At 45.7% G+C, this 18813-nt stretch overlaps 1 protein-coding gene across 5 annotated transcripts in view; it reads right to left on the bottom strand.

Annotated features, from left to right (window-relative positions):
- The window catches only part of LOC147437790 (uncharacterized), a 78548-nt gene extending 60336 nt beyond the window's left edge, over nucleotides 1-18212 (bottom strand). For 2 of the 5 annotated variants that reach the window (XR_015184905.1, XM_086487254.1), the window contains exon 1: nucleotides 17763-18212. Coding sequence is in view for 4 of the 5 variants with exons in the window: in XM_086487254.1 (XP_086343380.1) it covers nucleotides 17763-17955 (193 nt within the window). In the remaining variant the exon portion in view is untranslated. The remainder of the gene's footprint in view (nucleotides 1-17762) is intronic. The other 3 variants (XM_086487252.1, XM_086487251.1, XM_086487253.1) reach the window with 3 other exon arrangements.
- Between the last annotated feature and the right edge of the window lie 601 nt (nucleotides 18213-18813).

The following is an 18813-nucleotide window of genomic DNA, read 5'->3' as shown; positions in this document are numbered from 1 at the left end:
ACTGATGCAAGTCTAGGCTATGTCGGCGATGACGACGGTGAGGACGAGACCGACCTAAGGGCTGAAATCTGCTATCTTTCTACTGCTGTCTAAAAACGCTATGGGCTGAAATCTGCTAATCTTCTATCTGCTGAATTCTGACTCTATATCGATGACGATGTCGATGGCGACGATGCGACGACGACGCGCTGAAAACGCAGATGCTGAAATCTGCGTTTTCCGGGCTGAAACTGTAAACCTTGCGGAAACTGACCGTGCGGCGAGGAACTGCTGCGGGAAGGTGAGATCTGTGAGGTTCCGGACTTGATCTGCGATGTCTAACTGCTGAAAACTGAAAACGCTAATGATACTTGACTTTCCATCGCGATGATCTGCAAAAACGCTGAGGTGGTGCTGCAAATCAAAAATGCTAGGGGCTGAAATTGGTCTTTCTGTCGCCGTGGTTCTGCAAATGCAAAAACGCTAGGCTGATCTGCCGTGGTCTTGTCGCCAGGGATCTGCAAGAGCAAAACGCTGGCTGATCTGCGATGGTCTTGTCCAAAAACGCTAGCCAAGCTGTTGTGAAGCAAAAACACTAGAAGTCCTTGGGTTCTGCTGAGAAGTTGCCCGTTGAGCAAGGTGCTCCTGCTGCCTCTTCTGCCAAAAAGTGCTAGCTCTGGTTTGCTTATATACAAACTTAGCAAAATTGCCCTACCTACTTTTGTTGGGAAGTCGCTTAAATTAATAAGTGAAAAATGTCAAAAATAGGGAAAATAGGCTAAATGCACTGGAAAATTCCCCTAACTGATTCTAATGGATTCTGACGAGAATACTGATGATCATGCTGTGTGCAACCAGAGGATATGCATCTCTGCTAAGTGACTGGGCATGCACGGTCTACGAATAGACTCACAAAAGTACCAGATCACTTCTAAATCGAGACTGACTGGACTGACTGAACCCTTGTCGTGTTGTAGCTTGTCCACGGACACATCGGGTTGGATGTGTCACGTGACAACTGGGTAGGGCAAATTTGCTAAGTTCTATAAAAGAAACCTAGCGCTACCACTATATGGCAGAAGAGGCAACAAAAGTCCACCAACTTACAGTGCACCTTCTCAGCAAGACCGGCAAGAGACTCGGTGTTTTTAGCCACAAGACAGCCTGTGGCGTTTTGGATTCCAGATCAGCTAGTGTTTTCTAGATCCCGGTCCTTGCCTTAGCAGATTGCAAATCAACATAGCGTTTTTGCAACAGAATCAGCCTAGCGTTTTTCAACAGATCAGACTTGGAGTTTTTGCAAATAGCATCAGCGTTTTGCAATTCCCCGGCAACAGATCGGCAACAGATCAGCCCCTAGCATTAGCGTTTTCAGTTTTCAGCACTTAGACACCGCAAGATCAGCCCCTAGCCTCGCAGATCTCACCTACCCGCAATAGATCCTCGCTGCACCGTCAGATCAGCCAGCATTTTCACATTCAGCCCGCTGTCTGCAGATTTCAGCATCTGCGTTTTCAACACATCGTCATCGCGTCGTCACCATCGCCGTCCTCGCCGACACAGTGTCAGAATTCAGCACTAAGCATATTTGCAGATTTCAGCCCCTAGCGTTTTCAGATTTCAGCCCGTCCTCGTCGTCGTCCTCGTCGTTGTCATCGACATCGTCGGCCAGTCCGTTGCATCTAGACCATTGTACCAGATTTGTGCGATCAATAGCATAGACTTCTCTCGCCATCGAGAGAGGGGCCCCTTGGAGGAGGGTTTGAGAACCGTCTGGTGTCGTATTCTTCTCTCTCTCTCTCTCTCTCTCTCTCTCTCTCTCTCTCTCTCAGCACCTTCATTCACAGTGTCATTCATTTTGTTTGTGATCATTGCACTCTCTCACTAAAGGAACGGAAGGCTCTCCCTTCCGTAAGTAAAAGGAACCCTTGAGCACAGTTCCGAGCACTCATCTTGAGCAAAGTTCAACATTCACTTCCGCTGCACCTTACATCGGTATCAGAGCTTTGGCAGTGTTTTGTATCACTCAAGGAAAGAACCACATAAATTTTATTTGCTTGTTGCGGTCGCACGTAACCCAAGTCCACTTGGGCGTGTTGATTCCTAATCGTGTTTTTGAAGAGTGACAAGTAGCCCACGAAAGAAGGGCTTGTCCAGCCTCCCCTTGTTCCTCTTTTCACTCATTGAGAGCGGACCGTGCACTTAGCGGCCGGCCAATCGACGTAAGGTAGGGAAAAGCAACCTTGGTGTGACCGCAAGGCCGCCAAGGGGTGCGCCCGCAGGGAAGAGTCAAGCTCCGGTAAGAGAAAAGCCTTCTCTAACACAGATTGCAAGCCAAAGAACCTCAAGAACTCAAGAACCCAAGAACCTCAAGAACCCAAGTTCCTCGTGAACTTAAGCACCCAAGATCTCAGTGTATGGTCATCACCCGAAGCGGAATGGATACTTTGCATGAAGGTGATAAGCATGGAGGTGGGGAAGATTAATTTTCCCTACCATGAGGTTTTTCCAACCTTCCCCCTTCCCCATCTACGCCACGGATTGCACCAAATCCTATGGAGACTTCGGTCAAGTCGATGATGGACATGAAGCTACGACAAGAGGCGCAATGCGTCGCCTTTGATCGCGAGCACGAAGAAAGAAAGGCTGTTGCTAATTGGACTATTTTCTTATTTTTAAATGATTAATTTTTTTTTCTACGATATTTTATTGTGTACACTAAGAACTGTTAAAAGATTGTAGCTACAGGAAATGCCATCAAGAACGGACAACTCTGATATGTCATTTGATGGGTGACGGTAAACATCGCGAAGGAGTTTCCGTAAGTTCGGTGGAAAGGGCAGGGCTACGAGTGCCCCTGATGAGTCACATGATGGGTGACGGGTGCATCAAAAAGGGGGCATTCCGTAGGCTAAGGAGGAAATCCGAACTGAGTAAGAAAATACGCGTAAGAACGCAAGCACAAGAATAAAGATGGGTTCAAAGAAGCTTTTTACGTAAAGCAAGACATTCGCGGGAGGGTAGATGCTTTCCCGCGAGGAATCTGTGTCTGCATTCCATCTGTGCCCGTGTACTGCACCCAGGGACGCCTGGAATGTGCTTGTATAGCATTAGTTTTTAACTCACGGAGTCGTTTTTAAAAGTTTGAACAGGTTCACACTTTATTTTAAAAGGCGGCCGGCCACTTTTAAGTGACCGGTCCCTTTTATTAATAAAATAAAGCAGCCCCAAATCCTTACGTAAAAAACCTACGCAAGCTGTACGGATGGGCTGAAAACAGCGATCTCTCTCTCTCCTCTCTCTAGAAGCGCCAGAGCTTCTGCTTTTGTGCCCTATTTCCGTCGGGTGCAAGAGCCTATAAAAAGGCAGCAAGCGTGACAGTTTGGAGAGATCACAAGGAGTAGCAGCCAGCACTGAGGTCTTGGAGCAAAGTTTGGCGACGGGAATCTGCGAGTGTTCGGGTGACGACGGAGTACGAAGGTCGCTTTTCCGAGCAAGGAGCGACGGGTATAATTTGTCGATACGCATTGCGAGTTGTTGCTTTGTGTGGCTTGTTTTGCAGGAATCTCCCTTTTACGGGAAGTCCCTCACGAGAAGTACGGCTTCGCGCCTAAGTCCCTTACGGGAAAATACGACTTCGCGCCTAAGTCCCTTACGGGAAAGTACGGCCTCGTGCCTAAGTCCTTTGCGGGAAAGAACGACCCTCGGGTCTAAGATTACAGAACGGAGGAGTTTCCTCGGGTTCTCGTGCTTGTATACGACTCTCCCTGAATAAAGAATACTCTTGACGGGGGGGGACCAGCCCATCTTCTGGTCCCCAATACTGTGTCGATCTTCTCCTATATCTCACATTTGCAAAGTTATTTAATTTTCAGATTTTCCAGTGCTCGTGTACGCTCCCGTATTTGTGACAGTGGTATCACAGCTCGGACTCCTTTCTTTCTCTGCAAAGGACGATTCCGGGAAGAACGGGAAGAACCATGTCGAGCCAAGGGAGAAGCGTTGAAGAGGAGCTTCAACAAGTGCGAGCTCAGCTTGCGGATTTGCAACAAGTCTTACTATTGCCAGATGTCCAAAAGCTCTTGGGCGGAATGAAGAGAACAAATGGAACCGATGCAGCCGGCATCCAGACCACACTGTTGGCGTGAGACCACAGGAAGAAAGAGAAGAAGAACGTGCCGAGGTGCACAAAGGATCTTCCGATCGGAATGAACGGCCTACTCCAAGGAAAGGCCAGGAAAAAGCGCTCTCTTTGCTAGACGAGAGCAAGGACATCTCTATCTCATCTCCATCTTACTCTCCCGATTATACTTCTACTTCTCAATCTTCTCGCCAGAAGAAGGAAGCCGCTATTACTACTACCCTACATCAACCTAAAGATAAGCCTCGATTCAAGAAGCATGGTCGCAAGTCTCATCATCGCATGAGAGTCTTCAAATCAGGCGACAAGGACATCAAGTTCGAAACCTACAACAGACGGAGAGATATCTCCAAAGCACTGTCCTTCATCAGACAGTTTGAAGTCGCCTTTACCAATGGGCACTTCACAGAAAGAACCAAATTGCGCCATGTGGGGATGCACCTCAAGGAAACGGCAAGTAATTGGTGGTTAGCCAAGATTCTGGAAGGTTCTCAGGCCAGAACTTGGGAGAGATTCAAATCTGAATTTTATGAACAGTTTCTTTCGCCTGACTTCGAGCAGGACATACGGAAGGAATGGGACTGGCTCGCCCAGAAGGAACATGAGAGAGTAACGACATATGTGGACAAGTATTGGTCGGTTCTTTTGAAGGTCACTCCCTTCATGAAGATTGCCGACGAGGAAAAGAAACGAAAGTTCGAAGCGGGTCTCCTACCGCAGCTTCGAAAGAGTATGAAAGTGTATCCGCATGACACTCTTCAGAGGATGATGGAGTCAACAATCATTGCTGAGGATTTTCACTCAACTGGGACGCCCAGAAAAATGGAGCATAGCACTTACCGTGCGAGACAAAGAGGGGTCTACGATGACCAAGGGGGCCAAGGAAGAAAACGTCCTCCATCTGAGGACTATGATCATTCTAAGAAGCCAGAGGGCAATGGCAAGCGAACTAAGTATCTTTCTCCTACTCAACTTCAAACCTTCAGAGAGGAAGAAAGATGCTTCTACTGTGGCAAGAAAGGACATATGAAACCAGATTGCCCGTTAAAGCAGCAACGGCAAGAACACGCCCCTACGAGGCAAGATAAAGCAAGGAAGGAACCCGCTCCACCAAGCTCGAACTCTATTCCAGATGTTCAAGGAAACACAAAAACGGAGAAAGGGAAGCGTCAGCTTCTGAAGGGCTGGGGGTCTTTGAACAACCAGCGAGTACTGATTCTTTATGATCCAGGATCCACGGATAACTTCATCTCCCTGGATACTGCAGAACGTTTGTGCCTCACACCGGCTCAGCTTGGCACACCGTTACATCCGGATTGGATTCGAGGGGTTGACAACCAATGTGCAACGTGTGTCAAAGGTTGGGTTTTGTTTTTTGATTTTTTGGGATCGAGGGATGTGATATCATCTTGGGTATGCCATGGCACTTCCACATGACACCTGTACCTGTTATGTGGAAAAGACCTACTTTTGATTTGGGGGGGAGAAATATAGATTCATGATGATGATGATTGGCAGTTCCCAATTGTAAGTCATATCTCATTGTAAGTATAAGTGTGTTTCTGCTTACTTGATTTTTGAATGAGTGTTAAACTTACTTGATTTTTTCTCTCTAATTTGGAAATTTTATTCAATTTTTTGTGGAAATTAAGCGTTTTTGTTTTATTGAAAAGTACCAAGATTGTTTCAACTGATAACTACCTGAGGTACTACGAAGGTAGCGCAGATAGATCTCATACAGGGTAGCTCGCCTCCCAATCAACCCCCTTATCGGGTGAGTCTTGCTCAGCAAGAGGAAATTTTGAAGCAAGTCAACGAGCTTCTAGAGAAAGGGTTAGTACGGCCAAGTACTTCACCCTACTGCTCTCCCAGTTCTACTAGTGCAAAAGAAAGATGGCACGATTCGAATGTGCATAGACTATAGGTCTTTAAACAAGATCACGGTCAAGAATCGTTTTCCGATCCCTCGGATTGATGATATATTTGATAAGTTGCAGGGTGCAAGTGTCTTTAGTCGCATAGACTTAAAGAGTGGGTATCATCAGATACGGATCGCCCCAGAGGATGTCCATAAGACTGCTTTCCGCACAACCTTTGGACTATATGAATTTTTGGTAATGCCTTTCGGCTTGACCAATGCTCCTGCGACGTTCAATCGCATGATGGACCGCATTTTCAGCTCGTATCGAGCTTTTACGGGAGTATTCTTTGACGACATACTCATCTTCTCTAAGTCAGAAGAGGACATCGGAAGCACTTGGACCTAGTGTTTCAAGAATTGCGAAAGCATGAGTTGCATGTGAATGCAAAGAAGAGAGAGTTCTTTCTCTCAGAGATACACTATCTCTGCCATATAGTCTCTCACAATCAAGTGAGTATGGATCCTGCCAAGATCCGAGTGGTAGAAGATTGGCCTATTCCCACTACGGTACATGATGTACGTAGCTTCCTGGGATTATGTTCGTATTATCGAAGGTTTGTCCGAGGATTTGCCCATGTAGCAGGACCACTTCATGATTTGACAAAGAAGAAGATCCCTTTCAGATGGGGATCGAGACAACAAGGAGCTTTTGATGGGCTCAAGTACTTGATAAGCCATGGACCTATTTTGATAGTGCCTGACTTAAGGAAACCGTTTGAGGTTCACTGCGATGCTTCAGGTGATTGCATTGAAGCAGTGTTAAACCAAGAAGGCCATGCAGTGGCTTATGAAAGCAGACGGCTTAAGGATGCAGAGTTGCATGCATCAATCTACGAAAAGGAACTTACGGCTGTGATTCACGCCTTATCCAACTGGAAGCACTATCTTCTAGGAGCGGATTTTGTGATCAAGACTGATCACCAAAGTTTGCGGTATTTTCTTACGCAAAGGAAACTATCTGAGAAGCAGATGAGATGGGCAAACTTTTTGTCTATGTTTCACTTCCAGATCCTTCACACGGCTGGGAGTAAGAATGTGGTCGCGGACGCATTGTCTAGGCAGCCAAGGGTGAACGCTATCACTTCGGTGTATCATCAAGAATTAGAAGCACTACCGGATTTGTATCCGAATGATCCAGACTTCTCCACCGTTTGGGGAAAGCTACATCGTGGAGAGAATGAGTTTCCCTATTCCATTCGGGACGGTTATCTCTACCACCATCAGGCCATATGTGTGGCGGAACCATTAAGAAAGAAGATCATGGATGAAGCACACGCTTCGCCTTATGCGGGTCATCGGGGTATTCTCCCTACAACCTTAGCAATGGAAAGATATTTCTGTTGGCCTAGCCTTAAAGCAGACATTGATAAGTATGTCAGGGAATGCTTGGTTTGCCAAAAAGTGAAGTATGATCGGCATAAGACGCCTGGGTTGCTACAACCATTGCCTGTGCCTAATGAACCTTGGGAAAGTATTGCCATGGACTTCATCATGGACCTCCCTAGAACTCAGACTGAAAATGACGCGATCTGGACCATTGTGGACAAGTTTAGCAAGCAAGCACACTTTATACCAGTCAAGAAAACGATCAAAGCGGATCATGTGGCTAGGGTCTTTCTAGCACAGATCTTTAAGCATCATGGAATGCCTAAGTCTATTGTGAGTGATCGAGATCCTCGCATGACAGGAAATTTTTGGCGTGCCTTGATGGATAATCTTGGTACGAAGTTAAATTTTTCGTCTGCCTACCATTCTCAAACGGACGGGCAAAGTGAGATAGCCAATTCCACAGTATTGGATATGTTAAAAGCTTATGTGTCAGACCGGCAATCTGACTGGGAGAAATATTTGCCCCTTGTCGAGTATACGTATAACAATACCATACACTCATCGACGGGGAAAGCACCTTTTGAGATTCTCTATGGTAAGCCTTTGCTTCCACCGATCCTTTTAACTAAGGATAAGATCTTTGCAACAGATGAATTTGTCCGGGATTTGGGCACAGCCTACGGGCAAGTTAGGAGAGCTATTCTACGCTCTCAAGAAAAGCATAAGAAAGCTGCAGACAATCACAGGAGGAATCTAGACTTAACAGTCGGACAGTTAGTCTAACTCAAGTTTGAGAAGGCAAGACTTAAGAAACAAGCGTCTCATAAGGGAAAGGTGGTAAAACTTTCTACCCGTTATTATGGGCCGTTTAAGATCACTGAGCAAGTGAATGATGTCACCTTCCGATTAGAGCTACCGCCTAATTGGAGGATCCATAATGCTTTCCATGTCAGTTTACTTCGGCCGTATGTGGGACCGCCTCCGAGTCAGCCTAGTGCTGGGGAACCTCCTGAGGTTGAGGAAACAGAAGAAATACTCCAACCGAAGCAGATAGTAAGTCATCAGGAGCGGCCCCTCAAGTCCGGAAAAATAACACGGAAGTATTTGGTTAAGTTTAAGAACTATTCGAATCTAGATGCTCAGTGGATGACGCAGGAGGAATTAGCAACTTATCTCGAGATACTGGAGGTATATATCCAAGCACTACAGTTGAGGTCAACTGTTTAGAAGCCAGAGGGCTGTTGCTAATTGGACTATTTTCTTATTTTTAAATGATTAATTTCTTTTTCTACGATATTTTATTGTGTACACTAAGAACTGTTAAAAGATTGTAGCTACAGGAAATGCCATCAAGAACGGACAACTCTGATATGTCATTTGATGGGTGACGGTAAACATCGCGAAGGAGCTTTCGTAAGTTCGGTGGAAAGGGCCGGGTTACGAATGCCCCTGATGCGTCACATGATGGGTGACGAGTGCATCAAAAAGAGGGCATTCCGTAGGCTGAGGAGGAAATCCGAACTGAGTAAGAAAATACGCGTAAGAACGCAAGCACAAGAATAAAGATGGGTTCAAAGAAGCTTTTTACGAAAAGCAGAAACATTCGCGGGAGGGCAGATGCTTTCCCGCGAGGAATCTAGAATGCATTGCATTTGTGCCGTGTTCTGTACCCGAGGACGCCTGGAATGTGTTCGTGTAGCTTTGTTTTCACTAACTGAGTGAGTTTTTAAGTTTAAACAAGTTCACACTTTATTTTATAAAGTGGCCGGCCACTTTTAAGTGACCGGTCCCTTTTATTAATAAAATAAAGCATCCCCAAAATCTTACGTAAAAAACCTACGCAAGCTGTACGGATGGGCTGAAAACAGCGAGCTCTCTCTCTCCTCTCTCTAGAAGCGCCAGAGCTTCTGCTTTTGTGCCCTATTTCCGCCAGGTGCAGGGGCCTATAAAAAGGCAGCAAGCGTTACAGTTTGGCAGGAACGCAAGGAGCAGCAGAAGTCCCAGCGTTGAGGATTCTGGAGCAAGTGCTGGCGACGAAAATCTGCAAGTGTTCGTGTGACGACTGAGTACGGAGGTCGCTTTTCCGAGCAAGGAGCTACAGGTATAATTTGTTGATACGCATTGCGAGTTGTTGCTTTGTGTGGTTTGTTTTGCAGGAATCTCCCTTCTCACGGGACAGTCCCTCACGAGAAGTACGGCTTCACGCCTAAGTCCCTTACGGGAAAGTACGGCTTCGCGCCTAAGTCCCTTACGGGAAAGTACGGCCTTGTGCCTAAGCCCTTTACGGGAAAGAAGGACCTTCGGGTCTAAGATTACAGAACGGAGAGGTTTCCTAGGGTTCTTGTGCTTGTATACGAATTCTCCCTGAATAAAGAATACTCTTGATGGAGGGGGGACCAGCCCATCTTCTGGTCCCCAATACTGTGTCGATCTTCTCCCTTCTCTCACATTATCAGAGTATTTTATTTTTCAGATTTCTAAGTGCTCGTGTACGCTCCCGTTTTGTGACAAAGGCAGCCTTGGATCGCGAACGCGAAGAAAGAAAGGCAGACTTGGATCACGAGCGTGAAGAAAGAAGGGAGTGTGAGCGTGAGCAAGCGCGCGTGGCTGCCGAAGGAAAAAGGGTAGACTTGGAGCGTGAGCGTGAGCAAACGCGCTTGGCGGCCGAAGAAAGAAAGGCAGCTATTGAGCTTGAGCGTGAGCAAGCACGCGAAGCCAAACGCATAGCGGCCGAAGATAGACGAGCGGCCTTGGAGTTAGAGTGTGAGGCGCACATAGACCAACACATGTAAGAGTTGGTCCTACAAGTACTCACCTCAAAGCCCGAGCCAATCAAAGATGTTGGCAGTTCATCAGGTAACACAAGCAAAGATTCGAACTCCAACAACCCCATCATAGAGAAGTTGACATTCAGTAAGTATGACGGTAAGATGGATGCTAGTGTTATTCATTCTTGGTTGCATCAATTTAATGCTTATTTTGCGACAACTAAGAAGAGAGGGAATAGCAAGGTTTTGACGACAGCCATGTACCTTGCCGGTGATCATTGATGCCATTAATTGGTATCACGCATGGCAAGAGGCAGAGTTGACCGCGCACCTAGAGAAAGCCGAAGAAGGCGTGCCCCTTTCCTTCAATTGGGCCCACTTCCAAGACAAGCTCAAGGCGCGGTTTATGCCTCCTCAGTATTTAGCACGGTTGAAAGAAGATTGGCGCAATCTCAAGCAAAATGGTATGTGAGTCATGTCTTTTTCTAACCGTGTTTTGCAGCTTGGCACCCAATTTCGCAAATCGGATGATGAGCGCAAAGAGGCATTTCTTTTCAGGTTGGACGAACATATCAAGTTTGATGTAGAAGTCTTCGACCCCGTGGATCTCAATAAGGCGGTAGCAATTGCTCTCCCAAAAGATCAAGCACAACAAAGGAAAGCCTAAGGAGAACAAGTCTTCTCACAGTACCTCTCAGACTCCTCAGAACGGTAAGAACGGTAAGAATAGTAAGAACGGTAACTCTGCTAGCCAATCTTTCACTAGTCTTTCGAAAAAGAACACTCAACATGAATCTAAGGGTAAAGCTAGCCCACTTGCTAAACCTAAGCTCACCCCATATGAAAAAGCTGCACAAGGAATTTTAGGAGGACACATGACGGCAAAAGAACAAGTCATTTATTCTAGGGAAGGTCGTTGTTATCAATGTCACGTCAATGGTCATATAAAGAGCACATGTCCTAAGAACCATCCAACGAACCTAAAGAACCCACAAAATCCACATCCTCTGTTAATGCCATAAATGAGGACACTCGTGTGTCCCAAGTTTCTCATGATCCTCTCATTGATGAGTCTCTCATGAAGTGTTATGGTCATGTGAATGGTCAACACACGGTGGTCTTGTTTGATTCTGATAGTATGCATGATGTGATTGGTGACTCCTTGTCGAAAGAGCCCGCTTGGAGGTTCGCAAGACATCTCCTCTCGAGGTGTCGGGCTTCGCTCCCAGTATGGACTCTCTCATTACACGAGAGTGCCTTGATGTGTTATTCATTGTTCAACAAGCGTCCTTCCGCAGAAAATTTGTAGTGTCTCCTCTTTCAGGATGTGATATGATTTTGGGCATTAGATGGTTTCATGAGCATAACCCTCTCATTGATTAGGCAGACAATACTCTCACTCTAATTGATAAAGTGACTCTCCCGTCATCATTCGTGGTGAGAAGGTTGTTCGTTCTTTACCTCTCATTTCTAATGTGCAGGCGAAGATTGAAAAGAAACAAGAGAAGCAGACTCTCTCAGTCTTTTCTTCTCCAAAGCACGTGTCACATGCACATCTAACCCTATGTGCATGTGGACAAGCTACTTCAGGTCCTGGGTTCAAGTCAGCTTAGGAAGTGTTCTGGCACCTTTGTGAGCCTGTGGGCAGGCCGTGCATGTCCAGCCACTTGAGATAGTTGCATATCCTCTGGTTGCACACAACATGATCATCAGCATGACAATGAATACCCATCATGAGCATTTTACAATGCACAAAACCCATTTTCCCTATTTTAGCCATTTTTCACTTATTATTAATAAGTGACTTTGTTGGGAAACTGGGTAGGGCAAATTTGCTAATCTCTATAAAAGAAACCTAGCGATAGCACTTTCTGGCAAAAGAGGCAGAAGAAGTACCTACACTTGTAGTGCACCTTCTCAGCAAGACCGGCAGGGATAACCTAGAGTTTTTCAGCCAACAAGACCAACTAGCGTTTTTCATCAACAGATTGCCCTAGCGTTTTCAACAACATCAGATCAGCCCTAGCGTTAGCAGATCACAGAATCAGCCTGGCGTTTTTGCAAGTTGCAAATCAGATTCCCCATTGCATCAGTGTTTTTTGTTTTCAGCAGTGAGACTTCACAAGTGCAGCCCCAAACCTCGCAGATCTCACCTTCCCGCAACAGATCCTCGCCGCACGGTCAGATCAACCAGCATTTTCAGTTTCAGCCCGCTATTCGCAGATTTCAGCATCTACGTTTTCAACACATCATCGTCGCGTCGTCGCCATCGCCGTCCTCGCCGACACAGTTGCACAATTTAGGAGATTTGCATTTCAACCCCTAACGTTTTCAGATTTCAGCCCGTCTCGTCGCCGTCATCATTGTCGTCGACATCGTAGCAAGTCCATTGCATCTAGACCATTGTACCAGATTTGTGCAATCAATAGCATAGACCTCTCTCGCCATAGAGAGTGGGGCCCTTGGAGGAGGGTTTGACAACATTCTGGTGTCGTATTCTTCTCTCTCTCTCTCTCTCTCTCTCTCTCTCTCTCTCTCTCTCTCTCAACACCTTCATTCACAATGTCATTCACTTTGTTTGTGATCATTTGCACTCTCTCATTAAAAGAACAGAAGGCTCTCTCTTCCGTAAGTAAAAGGAACTCTTGAGCACAATTCAGAGCACTCATCTTGAGTAAAGTTCAACATTCACTTTCGTTGCATCTTATAGCACGACACACATGTTTTGCAATAGAGATGTGATTGTTCACAAGGATAATGGTTTAGATAATGATTTTTCTAGTGAAGCTAACCTCATTGCAAGATACGATCAGTCACGCAGAACCGATCTTGGCTCTCGAGTCAAGGTCGAAAGAACCCACTCAGGAAGTATGTGTTCGCATAATTAGTCTGCATGCATTGTTCGAGTGTTTCATTCGTGACGGTTTTCTTGTATTTTCGTCATCGTCTTTACGTGTTCCCTTTTGATAGGCATGTTGTGTTGTACGATGCACATGACTCACTCACGCATGAGCTCGCATGTATGTGGATCACTCTCGAAAAGAAGAAAAGTTTGCATTCAAGGAATTCACATTCCATGTCTCTTCCTTGGCATGACACGGTCTCGATAAGAGCACAAGAAAGATTGTCCATCAAGCATCTGCATTTTCATTGTGATTTGCCACAATTGATAGGTTTAGGTCGAAAAGACAAGATTCGATCCCACTTTTTGCGTGTGTTTGGTGAATGGTTTGGCACTCCGTCACTTTGTTCATCTAAATTGCACGCACAATCTTTTAGGAAGAATAGTCTTTTTCCAATCACTCTATATACGGAAAGGGTATGTTCATGATTTTGTGTTCGAAGTGGTTTCAGGAATTTTCCTCCTCGGAGATTCTTGATGAAGGTAGACCTACGTCCATAGACGCAGTTGGAGCATTGAAGCCGCTACAGATCCCTTTGTGTCGCTTTCGGCGCGGCCCATAGAAGCAAGCATTGCAGACCTTCATGAAGTTCAAGTATCGGACGACCCACCCATCAGAGTGGGCCAGCAAAGAGTCCTTCCCAGGATTCCAGACGTTGTTGGCGCTCTCCCTCCACGCCATACAGTTCGGTACCAATACCTCACTTTGAAAAGGAGGGGATGTCATGCACATCTAACCCTATGTGCATGTGGACAAGCTACTTCAAGTCCAGGGTTCAGGTCAGCTTAGGAAGTGTTCTGGCACCTTTGTGAGCCTGTGCGTAGGCCGTGCATGTCCAGGCACTTAGAGTAGTTGCATATCCTCTGGTTGTACACAGCATGATCATCAGCATGACAGTCAATATCCATCATGAGCAATTTACATTGCACAGAACCCATTTTCCCTATTTTATCCATTTTTCACTTATTATTAATAAGTGACTTTGTTGGGAAACGGGTAGAGTAGATTTGCTAAGTCTATAAAAGAAACCTAGCGCTAGTACTATCTAACAGAAGAGGCACCAGAAGTCCACCAACTTACAGTGCACCTTCTCAGCAAGACCCGCAGGAGACTCAACATTTTCAGCCACAAGACAGCCTAGCGTTTTAGATTTCAGATCACCCAACGCTTTCCAGATCCCAGCCCTGGCGTTAGCAGATTGCAAATCAGCATAGCGTTTTTGTAACAGAATCAGCCTAGCGTTTTTCAGCAGATCAGACTTGGCGTTTTTGCAGATAGCATCAGCGTTTTGCAATTCCCCGGCGCCAGATCAGCCTTTAGCATCAGCATTTTCAGTTTTCGGCACTTAGACACCACAAGATCAACCCCTAGCCTCGCAGATTTCACCTGCCCGCAGCAGATCCTCGCCGCACCGTCAGATCAGCCAGCATATTCAGATTCAGCCCGCTGTCCACAGATTTCAGCATCTGCATTTTCAGCACATCGTCGTCGCGTCGCCGTCATCACCGTCCTCACCAACACACTGTCAGAATTCAGCAAATAGCAGATTTGCAGATTTCAGCCCCTAGCGTTTTCAGATTTCAGCCCGTCCTCGTCCTCGTCCTCGTCATCATTGTCGTCGACATCGTCGGCAAGTCCATTGCATCTAGAGCATTGTACCAGATTTGTGCAATCAATAGCATAGACTTCTCTCGCCATCGAGAGAGGGCCCTTGGAGGAGGGTTTGAGAACCGTCTGGTGTCGTATTCTTCTCTCTCTCTCTCTCTCTCGCTCAGCACCTTCATTCACAGTGTCATTCATTATGTTTGTGATCATTGCACTCTCTCACTAAAGGAACGGAAGGCTCTCCCTTCCGTAAGTAAAAGGAACCCTTGAGCACAGTTCGGAGCACTCATCTTGAGCAAAGTTCAACATTCACTTCCACTGCACCTTACAAAATTATAGATATGCTTTTGTCATAGAACTCTCGAAGAAGGTTAGGTTATAAACCTTTTGCTATCAAATGCAATAACTTGCTCATTTTGCATCAATACACCACAAGATGCAGTATCTTAAGCATCCATAATCACCACAAAAGGCTTAGTGGGATTTGTTGTGACTGCCAACTTGTGTGGTCGTTAATGCTTGCTTGAGGTCATTGAAAGACTTTTCTACTCTGGACATCCACTGAAGCTTCTCATACTTTGTCAATTCCGTGAGAGGAGGAGCCATATTTGAAAAGTTGTATACCTTGGTGTGATAGAAATTGGCAAGACCCAAGAATGAACGTACATCCAAAAAAGTTTGTGGACTAAGCCAGTCAATAAAAACTTTGATTTTGCGAGGATCAACCACAATTTCATATGTTAAATTAATATAACCAAAGATACTCGATCCAATCTTCAAAAAACTTACTTTTCTTCTTATTGATGTATTGCACATTTGTTGGTAAAACCAAAAAATGATATCTTTTTTCATAAAACCACGGTCCAGGCACAACAAGGTTTTGAGCTTGAAAGTCTTCAATCCCATTGTCTCTTGAGAAATCTTGTAACACATTCAATCTCTTAAAGCCAAAATTAGCTAAAAAGTCTTTGAATGAGGCAATGACACGGGATTTAACAATGAAAGCTAGGGAGTTTCTAAACTTAAGAATCTTGAAATTTCTCATAGTTTGAAAATTCAAGATTTTCGAAGATCAATCGTACTCTAGAGTTCTATCAACATCAGAAGTCATTTGTTTGAAAGAGGATCTCATTTTAATGGGATAGAATACGACGAGTTGTGATTGTTATTATAGTACATTGTATTCTTCTTCCATCATGGACGTAGATTTGAAAAATGACCGACCAAAGTGACCCCGATCGTTAATTGGTCATGACTTTTTCCAAAAGGACTAGCCACGTTCCGACAACAATCGGCTACATCCCTTTGCCTATCGATTGTGCCTTTTCATCGAATGGTAGCAGCATTTCATCGAAGGATGTGTAAAGGATATGTCTCTACATGATGGGACCTAACTATGCAAATGTGTGTGTATCTCCTATATAAGAAGCCTATTATAACACAATGTCAGGCTCTTTGAATAGCTTTGCAACATCGTGCCCCATCACATGCTCAAACCACTCCAAAAATCAAGTACAATCAGCTCTCAACATGGCACACAAATACAAGAGAAAGGCAATCCTCTCTAAGGCAACTCTGGCACAAGAAGTCCCTCAATGCATCCAACAACTCAAACTTCAACAAAGGCCTCGCAAACTCAACCCTTATACCATTCGTAGCCCTCTATCTACCATAAGCCCAAACCTCTCCCTGTCAAGCCTCCGTGCACTATGAAGGCTCCTTTATTGAAAGAAGGTCATCGTAAAATGTTACGGCTATCTCTCTGACTCTCTCCACGGCTGAGCCAAAAATCCATCCTACCTCTGATGCTGACAAACCCCAAAGCCAATATGTCTAGGTCCACTGAAAACACTCGCCTATAACCCGACCTCCAATCTGAGTCCATTAAGATACTTGTCTACAAAAAGTTAAATGCATGTCTTTGCTCGCATCAAGCTCCGAAATCTCCCTTACGGTGACCTAACAATTGAGCGTCCATTTATGCGTTCTCTAGTTGTCTCTCCTGCAACCGCTAAAGTGAGGCCAAGCCTCACTGCAAACATCATTCACGATCTCAAATCTCTAACATCCAAGCATGGGCAATCGCATGACAGATCATGCTAGCCTTTGATATCCAAGCCGCTGCCAGCTACGCTGCATAATTTTCCAAGCACATCACTGTCTGTCACATCTCCTCCACTATCCCAATGTGGGACTCTCATCCAACAACACACCCTTGGAAATCCGGAGTACATGGCTCGCCTCCCTCACTTCCTCCTCAATAACAAGCAAAACTAGCAAACGGTAGAATGCAAGAATGGTTGTGGAGCTCCCCAAGGAGGTCACCCAAATAAAAACGATCTTCAAATGTTAAGTTGGCACCCCTAGGCGCCGATCGCATCAAGAGACCTTCAAGCTCCCTTATGGTCTCTCAAAAACCTCACGATGTTATACATCAGCAGAGTGGCATGGATAGTCTCTCCAAGTTGTAAGCTCATTGCCATGTACAGTAGTGTGGCTACCTCCCACCATGTCAGATGGGTCCTCTAGCATGTTGACGTCCCCCCAACACACTATTGCTCGACACTTAATACAAGCCAATAACCTCACCCTAAAATTGTAAAGTAAGCCCTTGAGACCAACCCAGCACAATGACTCCACTGTCTACAATGGCATGCCGCCAGGAATCTACAATAGATGTGCATACATTCCTTGGGCTCTATCGTGCCAAAACGAACCGACCAAAAAGCCTGATTGCGACTGCCCCTTGGAGGACATCAGTTTTTGCGTTCTCGAGCGTTCGAGACGGGAGCTGCAGTGGGGCACCCTCTAAGACACTATCCCCATTGAAAATCTAAGAAGACTGAGGCTGCTGAAACAGGCGTTTTCCATGACTCATCGTCACCAAGGAGGGTCCACTGGCTGCCTCTCTACCTCTTCTATGGCTCTAGAGAGGATTCCTGTATTGAGCGATTTGCAACGAATGCTCTATTTTATTTCAGCACCATCCTGATATAAAATTCTTCTCTCTCTCTCTCTCTCTCTCTCTCTTTCTCTCTCTTTCTCTCTCTGGCATGAATGCGTGTGTGTGTGGGAAGTGTGTGCGAGGGAGAAGTCATCTGGGCAAAAGGTCATACCAGGGGAACAAATGCGTAGCGCATGAGGCAAAAGAGGCTCGGCAACGTTAGAGTGGAGAAGGGGAAGCTGTTCGGGCTGCAGGAGGGCAGCTCGGAAGGAATCGGGTAGAAAAGAGGGCAGTCGCAGGAAGGTCTCCAACAGGAGAGCAAGCTTTTCCGCCCACCATCTACACATATCGTGCTTGCAACACATATCGTGCTTGCAACTTGCAAGTCAAAGAAGCATGGCGCTAGCCTAAGAGGACCTCGTTGAAAAAAAATTGGGTGCCCCATAGTCTAGGAGGTGATCGTTGCCGCTTTGTACAGCAACCACCGCGCTCTTCATACTCTCTAGTCAGGGTTCTACTGCAGCTATGGCACGCATAGACTGCCTGTTGACAGGGCTATGGAGTGTGTGCGTTGTATCTGCCTGCAATCGGGCCCTTTGAACCTCGTTATGCATCGTTAGAGCTTGGGTGTGCCTCATGACTAAGTAACACGAGGTCTTAAATGACCCCGAGCGTTGGGATCAACGGATGGGGTTGAGTGGGGGGAATCTCGAGGATGCGAACGACACACAAAAGGTCAATGCGTGGTCACGAGTGAGATTCGAACTCATGCGGTCGCGGGAAGAGGCACACGTCTTAACCACGTGCACACGAGCATTTGGTTGTTCAAGATGGGAAAACATAAATATATAAATTAAACAAAAATGTTGAAAAGTAAACTAAGACATAAAAAGTAAACTCGGACACATCGAACGGTTGAGCGCCTTTTTGATATTCGTGTTTCACTTTTCGCCCGTTGATCCCACGACTCCCACATCATTCAATACCCCTTGTTACTTAGTCCTGAGGTTGGGCGTGTATGTTTCTTGTGTCACTATGTGTGCATTTGGAAGCATTAGTTTCTTTTTTTGCTTATTCCCCTCGGCTAGAGCTTCCAACGAAGCTCCAAAACACTTTAATTGGTTTCGATTAGCATCAATTATTTTATTAGGGGTATGAGCAACTTTTGAACCTTTATTTGATAAAATATCAAGGCGGTCAACCAAGCAGCTTGCAGCCTGCGA

Source organism: Adiantum capillus-veneris, chromosome 17 (assembly GCF_014529385.1).
Source record: "Adiantum capillus-veneris isolate H3 chromosome 17, ASM1452938v2, whole genome shotgun sequence".
In the NCBI taxonomy this organism is placed as follows: domain Eukaryota; kingdom Viridiplantae; phylum Streptophyta; class Polypodiopsida; order Polypodiales; family Pteridaceae; genus Adiantum; species Adiantum capillus-veneris.
The sequence above is the reverse complement of the archived record's forward strand: the minus strand, read 5'-3'. Positions and strand labels throughout refer to the sequence as shown.